Genomic DNA, 10,482 nt, shown 5'->3' on the forward strand with positions numbered 1-10,482 from the left:
AAAGGACTCGCCGTCGTCTCACTCACATATTGGAACGGGACCACATGTCAACGAAGAGGCTAGTGGGGAGCGGACGGTTGCCACAGAGGTCACACACTGACGACAAGGTCGTCCTATCGGACATAGCGCCTGCGCGGGGTGGCTTCCGTCCCCCACACGAGCGAAGCCACTTCGCACCCCCACACGGTTGGTCCGCCACGCCGCTAGGCCAACTCCAGTGCGTGCAGCTCGGACGCGTGCTCGCTCAGCCCCCTTACTCTCGACACCCCGGATCTACCCAACCATGGCTACGTGCTTTGCGCACCCGGCGGCCGGATTTGGAGCGGATACGGTCAGGCTTGAGCTCGTCCGGCTGTGGGAGACCGCGCCGCGCCATGGATTGGCCGGGGACCGGGTCGGAAGGCCACAGCAAGGCCGCATGCAGGTACTGACTCCTCCTCTAGCCGCTTGGATCTACACCATCGGTGGTCCGCCTGCAGATACATGAATGGCGGTCGGCCGGGCTTGGTGCTGGCCCAAAAGCTCGTTGGCGCACCGTTGCCACTCATTACGTGCGACGACTGCCCAAAGAAGGTCTTGCGCCTCGTGTCTACAACACCGGAAAATCCCGGATGGATGTTCATCAAGTGCTCGACCGATGGGGTATGTGCTACTTTAGCTTCGGTTGTGCTCTCGGATTAGACTAGTTGTGCTAACTTAAAATTTTATTGTGTAGAATGGATGCAAGTTTTGGTATTGGGAAGAAGAGTACATCGATATATTGATAGAGCGCAATTTAGTAGATGTTCTAGCACTTTTAGCTAGCATAGAGGCTAGAGATGAGACCAGTGCACTTGTTGATAGAATAGAGGCTAGACATGAGACTAGATGTGAGGAAGCAACGTCTACTTCTTTACACTCGAAGAAGAAAGAAGCACGCAAGATCGAGCCTCCGCAGATCAACAATGAATGCATCGAGAAAGCACTAATCCAATTACAGGAGCAGTTATGGAAGTTGGAAATCTTCTAAAATGTATTCTTGTGGTTCTTGTTTTCTTTGGTCTTGCTTTTCTAGTCAAATTTTGGTGATGTATTTCCATGTACCAAAAATCAAATGATGAAAAAAAGATATGTGTTTGCAAAGAAAAATGTACGCAGCCAGGATGCGTCCGCGCGTTGGACGCACGGCCACCGCATCCGAGAAATGGCCCGGACACGACCCCATTGCCCTACCCAAATGGACAGAATCCGGGCAAAATGGAGGTCTGTTTGGGGTCGTGCATTGGAGTTGGCCTTACAAGTGGGACCGCAGTTGAGGAAACCGACTATCGGCAAACCCCCACCTCGCCCGCCGTGCGCTGGCTGAGTTAGAGAAACGACGAGGTTGAAGAGATAGTTGTAGCACAGACTCCAAGAAATATGGTGTCAGATGGAAGTCGTGTTGGTGGCGTGTGTCGTACTCCTGGACGTGAACGCTTGTTCTGGCCCATGCCACCCTCCTACATATATCGAGGATTTGAGGTGCTGGTTACGTACAGCGAAAATATTAACATATGGACCACCTCACACTGTGGCCAAATTTCCTGGAGTCTGTGCTAGGTTAAAAAGTGTTCTTTGTGAGGGTGGGTGGCTGGTCTCAAGTTTAAAACTTGTTGTATTACGTATACGTATACGTAGACGTAGAGATAGTGCAGCAGTTTTGAAAGTTTGAACCCAAACATCAGAATGCAATTTCTACTGGACTCATCCGAGGACCTAGGATGATGGGATTCGCAGCTACAGTGAAAACACCCGGCCGACGCGCGAAGCATGTGAAGCTAGTATGAATAGTAGTAGTACTATTGTTGATTGGACTCATTCGATAACCTGTTGCAATGCACGTACAATTATGTATTCGGAAAATATTTTTTTGCCTCGTCGCAGCACCCACTCAGAGAAGCGACTCGAAAGCCATTCATAAATTTAGTAAGTTTATCACATGCATATCATTTTATTACATACAACAGGTCATGAACCCACAACGACAACGACGATACATTCTGGTAAATACTAAAGTTTTCATCACACAACAATAACAAGCAATGAAATGAACTTCAGCTCAACTAATCCTCGGCGTTGGAAACGCTTTCTTTGAACCAGAAGTGATTCTCTGGGAAGGGGCAGCTACTGTCAATCTCGAGACCAACGCAAGACTGCTCATCCAGGCTGAAGCGGCCTATGTCAGGACGCATATTGTGATAGCCACGGCAGGGAACCATAGCAATGTCCGAGGTATAGTACAGTTGCTTCTCATAAATGGTAGTAACATTGTGTCAACAGTAGTTGGATCGCCTTTCACCATCATTGGATAGTTTTGTCCAAGGAAGAGCGAGTTTCCTCCAAGAGTATTAATACTAAACTAGGGAGAAGGTGTTGGCACTAGCACAGTAGTATCCATCCCGAATACCCTGCAACGGATGTTGGAATAGGTCCGGAGAGTGCGACCATGGGAGACAAAACCTACTTCCTTAGTAATATCAGCAGTGCCCTATATACAGACAAGAAGAGGTGATCCATCGGAATAAGTTGCCAGGCGCCACTGAGTATATGGGTCCTCATGCTCTTGATCATCATCATCGTCATCTCCCCCTTGGTTATAAAAAATTTCAAGTATAGGTGGTGGAATGTTCACAGGACCTTGGAAAGACAAGAAGGTAAATTAGTAAAGGGAAACTAGCTAACCCGCATGCATGTGGATGAAACAATTATAATTACGGTGGAAGACAAACGTACCGAAAGCATAAGGATTCCATGCAAAAACAGTGCCACGAGTGGTGGCAGCAAACACAAGACCCTCATATTGAATTGCATCACAATACTCATTTGTGTATAGAAACTGATTTTTGAGAAATATCCATCGAGTCGAACCATGAAGGACGACAACAAGCTTGTCGAAGATAGCAACAACACAAGCATTCCTATAACCCCAAGAGTGGTCGGGAACTCGAAAATTGCTATCTTCTGTAGACGACAGTTACCATGATCGTAGTTGAACGTACGTAGAATACCGGTGTGCTCAACCTCTGGGCGGTCTGGGATTTTTGGAAGTGGAACCCGGTGACGAGTGTACACATTCACAAGTTCCCACTCGCAGTTGTACCCAATATAAACAACCCAATCTCCATTTGCACATGCCCAAGCCTTACCCTCAAGCGATTGCATCTTAACATCACACGTATCATTATCAAGCGGCACCAACTTGCACAAGGCGATGCCCCCGTCGTCCGCGCGCCAGTCAACAGGGTCACGGTGAAGAAGATAGGGGAGATCAAACCGCTCCTGGACCCTTGGGTTCGTTGTAATGATGTTATTAGTTGAGTCGAGAATGGTCTTGAACGAACCTGCCATGCTAGCCGAGGTGATGACGTCGCACCGATCAATGAGTTCCTCCACCACGTCATCTTTTAGATCAGGGCAAGAATAACGGGGTCATTTCCGGCCTGTTCCCTCCATGGAGAAGACGATCGAACAATGGCAGAAGGCAGGGTGAAGGCAAATGGAGGAGGGAGGAAGAGCATGCGACAACAGTTCCAAATCAAGAGGGAAAGGTGAAGAGTCGGTGGACGGTTGCCACGGTACACGAAGAGGCGACCCGGCCTACATAGACGTCCGTTCAGAAATTGTACAAAAGGACTCGCCGTCGTCTCACTGACATGTTGGAACGGGGCCACATGTCAACGAAACATGGTGTGTAATTTCTCGTGCAAAATGCTATCTGGCCGTGTTGGCCCGAGGTGCCGCATCAGTTATCGACCTTTATTTTTTTAATGGCCTGTCGTTTAGTTTTGAAGCACGACTAACTGGTACTGTATGCAGAGAAAATATAAACTACTCTACCACTACTCCACCTCTAGTACTAGTAGTATAAAAAAGATATATAGGCTGGAGCTTCGGCGCTTTCTTGCTAAGGGCTGCCCACTTGCTTCTCACACTATCACCCTCTCTCCAGATCTAGAAAAGACGGCCTCTCTCTCCCTCCTCACCGTTGGTCACAGATCCACCGGGGAAGAAAAGGACGTGCAGCGTTGACGCACTCATCATCGGCGAGCGAGGTCACGCACTGACGACAAGGCCGTCCTCTCAAACCTAGCGCCCACGCGGGATGGCCTCCGTCCTGAAGCTCGCTGCTGTAGTGTGTGCGGAGGACGACAACCACGAGCGAAGCCACTTCCCGCCGACCCTCAGGTATGCTACCTCTTTTCGAACCATACCCTTGTTCTATTGCCGCATCTGCCACGTCACTGCATGTGGATCTTTTTCCACTCCACCATCTTCCCAATTTGCTATCCTCTGCTCTGCTGGTCACGCAGACAAAAACCTTAACTTGCACTATTAAAGGAAACCCTACTTCATGCAGACTAATCCATGGCTGGGTTGAATAAGGAAAGGAAGGGAGACTGTACTGTCCAAGAGACTAGGCATCGAACCCGCATCTAGGTTGGAAAGGGGAAAATCAGTAGCTAAAGAGAACAAAAATGGGACGTAATCCACATATGCTTCCTGGATATTTGTTGCTCTGGGCAACCATACCTCCCTCACCACACTATGCGTCCGTGGAGGTACATCATACTGGTGTGCCCACTGTCCAAATGGGCCTCCCATGCTCTTATTGCCACTTTTTTGCTATTAGTATAACGCCATAGGTCAAGTCAAGCAATGCTACTGCTAAAGTGATGCCACATTTAACTAATACCGCACTCAGTCTAATGCCATCGATAAATTTAAGCAATGCCATTTAATGTCACTGGATTATTTCAGGGTTAGCTGTTGATTGTGGATGTATTAAAGATTTTTCAGCTAAGGCATTCTAATGCTGTTGCACAACTAGTATACCAACGATGAATCTTGTTACTACCTTCAAATTTTTGCACTGTTAATGCTTATAGATTACAAACCTCAGTTTCATGAGATAACTCAATTTTTTTTGTACAGTGTCAAGAGGAAAGGTCAAGATTGGGAACCTCCTCCTCTGGCCGTTCTCTTGATTCGTTCGATCAAGATTTTATGTTTGATCGATTATCAAGATTGGGATAGCAATTTTTAGGTCCCTTCGAGTTCGAAATGATATTTACCTTGAAGGTACATGGTTTGCAATTTTTTTATACTGTCATTAGTTAATAATGCTTGTTACCTTCAGACTTTTGTATTTGGTTTAATGCTCTTGCACAACTAGTATACCAATGCTGAAACTTGTTACCTTTACATTTTGTATTGTTAATTCTTATAGAAATCTTCCAGTGCTAGAGCTTATGGAAATCTGTTCAGTAAAACCATTGTACTATACCCTGTAATAAAATAACTAGTCTACTGTTGCACTAGCCACTGGATTAGTGTATATTTGTACTATTCGAATGGTGTTGCATTAGCGTATGGACGTATACAATGTGTGGCAAGCTTTCCCAGATATGTGCTCAAGAAAAGTACTACCTGTTTTTCTAAATACTAGACGTTTGGTACTTTAAATTGAACTGCGAAAATGTCTTATATTAAGGAACAGAGGGTGTGGAGTTCACTCAAATTATCCCGGTAAAGCTAGTCACACCTTTGTTAAAATTAATGTTCATTATGTTATCGGAGGAGGTCTGTATGTTTGTCTCTAATGCCTGCCGACTACATACCTGACATCATGATGTAATGTTAAGTCATTTCCTTGTGTACAATGTCACTGAATTGTCAAGGCGGTGATGGCATTTTATTTTAGTTGAACTGCACAAAATATGCTTAAGAAGAGGAAAGGTCAGGAATGGCTCAATTTTTCAGAAAAAACTATGTATGCCTTCGTGACATCATCCGTTGTTGCCTTATTTATTCCTTCAAACAGGTGGTTAGAAACAGTCTTGCTACCTTTTCCCATTAAGAAATTGGAATGCTTATATTTGTGAGCCTATGCTTCAACTAGTCCCACTTTTATAGTAATCACACTTTCAATATCTATGCAAACAGGGATGCTCGATTTTAGTGGAACTGCACAAAAAGTCCAAATGTTTCAACATTAGGAGCACGTATTCTTCAAAACCTTTACAGGTCGTTTGGTACCCATCATTTGGGTCGGATTTGGTGGATTTCATTTGCGAATTCCGGAATATACTTGTTTGGCTGCCACAGAATTGACGGTGGATTTCATTCTAAGATTCCAGAGGATGTAAACTTGGCCTAGGCCAAATCCCAGCCCCTCGCCCGTCATTCTCCCGGATTCCACTCGCTCGCTTCCCCCACCCTACCCCGACGCCTTCGTCTCTTGCCCCTTCCCCCACCCTACCCCGACGCCCACCGCCGCTGCCGCCATGAGCCCCTCCTTCTCGGCCGCCGGTGATGCACCCCCCCGCCGGTGAATAGCTTCTCGCCGAGTTCTCTTCCCCCGTCCCCTCTACACGCGAAGCTTTCTGTTCGATGGTGTGCTGCCTCCGGTGACCACAGCGCCGTCGTCGAGCTCTCAAATCCTGGTAGGTTCTCCCTCCACCTCTCTTCTCCCCCTCCCTCTCTCTGGTGGATCTTTTCTGCTTGAACCCTAACCCTAACCTGAACCCACCTCCATCCAGCCACCCGATCCGGACAGAAGATCAACTTCTTAACGATTCCTCCGCCAGCCCACGGTCGGTCAGCTCCACACCCCGGAAGATCGACCTTTTTGTGGTACGTGGTTAGCGTGTCTACGTCCCCTCTATGCAAGCAGAATGGATCTCTGAATTTAATGCGTTTTGCACACTGCTTATTTTGTCTGAATTCAGTACAGAACAAAGTCAGTGTGGTTGGACAGTGATTTTTTTGTCTGAATTCAGTATAGAACAATTCAGTATGGGCCGCAAGCAGACATGGACCCCTGATTTCAATATGTTTGCACACTTTTTGTCTGAATTCAGTATAGAACAATTTCAGTGTGCTTGCATAATGATTTTTTGTCTGAATCAGACTGGGTTTTTTTCAGACTGAGCTGATTTTTATATTCGGGCTTGTTATTGAAGCTAGATACTTGAGCATAGTGTTTTGAAATACAAGTTCAGCATAGTTTTGATTCACTCCGTTTTAGGAGAGAGTGTCAATAGCATGTTCAATGTTTGTAAGACTGTGTCAATTGTATCATATGGCGATTGAAGCTTCTTTTTATGTGAAACTCTAATGCTTGATGGTTTTGTTTGTTATGATCTATTTTTGCAAAAAGTATGGGGGCACAGGTCTGTTCCTCCACCTGAAAAAAGTGGAACAGAAAGTAGCATAAACCCTGTTTGGGTTTTGCCCATCTTTTTCCCCCATCTAAGCTTTCTTGACAAGCAACTGCATCTGTTTTTGTGTATCACTAGTAATAAGCATGAGTTTTTTGTGTATCACTAGTAATAAGCATGATTTTTTGTGTATCACTAGTAATAAGCATGAGTTTTTTGTGTATCACTAGTAATTGAGCTTGAGTTCTTTCTCAATTGTTATTTTCTTCATCTTAATATAGATGTCGGACTTGTACATTAACACATTGCATGGCGATGAGAGGAGAAAGAAAAGGAAGAGGGCAGCTGCTGGATTTTTTGTGTCGGTTGTTGCGATAGTTCAACACACGTATTGTCAGAGGAAGATTAGAGAGCTTGATGATTTCAGTGAGGATGAGGCGAAGATTAGGATTAGAAAGCAGATGCTTAGATCAATTTATCAGGGTTCTAACAAGCACTGTTTTGATAGTTTGCGCCTAACTAAACGGTCCTTTGTGGACCTGTGCGCTATCTTGCGTGAAAGATGTGGTTTGGGGGACACATTTTATGTGTCGGTTGAAGAATCAGTCACAATGTTTCTGCTAGTGCTAAGCCATGGGATGAAATACCAGTTAATTGAAAGCACATACAGATGGGCACTCGAGACCATCAGTAGGCATTTCAATGAGATCTTAAGAGCTGTCCTTTCCTTGTCTCATGAGTTTATAAAGCTACCAACCCCTTCAGCTGAGCAGCCCGAGGATAGTAGATGGAAATTGTTTCCAGATGGGATAGGAGCTTTAGATGGCACACATGTTGATGTCCATGTTTCCGCTCTCAAGCAAGGCAGATACAGGAATAGAAAGCAAGATGTGACCACTAATGTGCTTGGTGTTTGCGACCGGAATATGAAGTTTTTGTATGTCTTAGCTGGATGGGAAGGTTCTGCATCTGATTCACGAGCGTTGCGAGATGCAATGTCACGACAACACGCTTTTAGAGTTCCACATGGTAATTCTCTGTCTTGGTATGGTAGAACAACTAAGTTATGATATTTCAATGTAAATATAATATCTAATACTTGTTATTTTTGCAAACATTAGGAAAATACTACCTTGTAGATGCTGGGTACACTAATGGTCCGGTCTTCTTTGCTCCATACCGGTCAGTCCGGTACCATTTGAAAGAATGGGCGGCTAATGGAAATAACTCACAAACTCCAATAGAGTTATATAATCTGCGACATGCATCAGCTAGGAATGTCATAGAGAGAACTTTTGGTCTACTAAAGATGAGATGGGCTATTTTGAGGACTAGTTCATTTTTCCGCATACGGAATCAGGTATCACATAGTATTTTGCAAAACCAAGCCTCCGTTTATTTTTAGTTTTTATTAACACGCCAATAATACCATCTCACAGATCCATGTCATTAATGCTTGCTGCATATTGCATAACTTTCTAAGAGATAGGCAGAGAGAGATGGATGATATAATGCTAATTGACGTGGATAATCAGTTAAATGTTGATGCCATCGAACATCCTGAAGAACCAAACATGATTAGACATGTTGAATCAACAACTGAGTGGAACAACAAGCGAGATACCTTAGCTAATCAAATGTGGGCAGATTACCAAAGGAGACGCGGGGGAGCCAATCATTGAATTCATTCATTTGTATGTTCATATATTTCATATGGCTATTTTTGAACCCTCTCTCTCTCTTGGGATTCTACGTTTGTCTCATACATGTATTGTTGCTTGCAGGAAGATATGGATGTGGAGAATAAAGGAGGTAGAAACTACCTTACCTGGACGGATGAAATGGATGAAGCAATGCTGAATGTGTTCATGGAGCATTACAATAGAGGGGATCGTGCTCAAAATGGGTGGAAGCCACATGTTTACACTGCAGTTGTCAAGAATGTTCGAGCCAAGTGCAATGTGGATATCACAAAGGAGAATGTCATATCAAGGTGCAAGACTATTGATACACACAATGTCAATGTCAGCAAGATGTTGTCAACGAGTGGTTTTGGGTGGGATTGGATCCATAAAAAGCTTATGGTTGATAGTGAGGACGTGTGGAGCAACTATGTCAAGGTAAGCACTACATCTTGAGCATCTATGTATTCATGGCATGGCCACGAGATTCATTTTCATGATTCATGTGGTCAAGTAGTTTATTCGAAAACATGCACTTATACACCTTCTCCATCATGATGTGGAATTCAGCCAAGTTTATTTGAAAACATGCACTTATAATTGTTCATGCATAGCCTTCTAATCAGTAGTTTACTCATCATTTCCCCTATGTTTTGCTATTATATTAGTAATCAGCCTTCTCTTGAGAAACAATCACAACTTGCAGCAGTGCACTTGTTTTCCCCATTATTTATGTGATTTTGCACCATGACATGAGTTACATCTTAGCTGTAGTCTACGATTTTCTCTTTGGATGTTTGGTGTTTGGATGGATGTGTGGTCATTTTCCACCATGACATGAGACTATTTGTCTTCATGGGTTGCAGGCAAACAAAGATGCCACATGCTACAGGCACAAGGTCATAAAGTTTTGGGACTCTATCAGCCTTGTCTTCTCGAAGGATCATGCCACCGGAACCGGAGCAAGAACTACTGGTGAAAGTGCAGCGGAAATGGCTGCAGAGAATGTCAACAACATCAGCACTGATTCTGCCGCAACATCTTCAACCCAAACCGGCAAGGAACAGAAGAGGAAAAGATATCGATCGGATGACTCAATTGCATCTATGCTTGGAGAGAAACTGGATAATTTTACCAGTGCCTACAAAGCTGATATCGCTCAAGTTGCTCCTCCTGAGAAACCCTCCTCTCCTGAAGAAATACTTGATGCTCTCAATGCAATTGTGGGACTGGATGATGATGGCTTGCTAGCAGCTTATGATATCCTCATAGCAGATGACCGCAAGTTCAAGGCTCTTATGGCGCTGCCTGAAAGGATGAAGAAGAAATTGATCCTCAAGCAAATCAACCAATGAAGGTATGTTTCTTGTTCTGTGATTAGTTACCAGCTAGCAAGCTCTGCTGCATTTTGTCCTTAGTTGTTTGTTATAGTACAATATTATGGGTGTCCTGAATTTTGTCATGCCAATAAGGAGCAGAGGAGGCAGCAGCTTGCTTGCTTTTCATCATATTTATGTACTTACCTATTTCCATGTTTGAGATTAGCATGATAGAAGGTTTTATGTTATCATCTTAATAAGGTTTTCCTGCCAGGTCTTCCCAAACATGGCTTGATAAAACAA

At 44.4% G+C, this 10,482-nt stretch overlaps 1 protein-coding gene across 1 annotated transcript; it reads left to right on the top strand.

Annotated features, from left to right (window-relative positions):
• The first annotated feature begins 283 nt into the window (after positions 1-283).
• On the top strand, positions 284-10,215 carry LOC109782919 (uncharacterized). Its single transcript, XM_040402389.3, has 5 exons — positions 284-424; positions 7,460-8,207; positions 8,300-8,538; positions 8,963-9,298; positions 9,727-10,215. The coding sequence occupies exons 1-5, from the start codon at positions 284-286 to the stop codon at positions 10,213-10,215; spliced, it is 1,953 nt and encodes a 650-aa protein (XP_040258323.3).
• Positions 10,216-10,482: the final 267 nt, after the last annotated feature.

This window comes from Aegilops tauschii, chromosome 3, assembly GCF_002575655.3.
Source record: "Aegilops tauschii subsp. strangulata cultivar AL8/78 chromosome 3, Aet v6.0, whole genome shotgun sequence".
Taxonomy (NCBI): Eukaryota; Viridiplantae; Streptophyta; class Magnoliopsida; order Poales; family Poaceae; genus Aegilops; species Aegilops tauschii.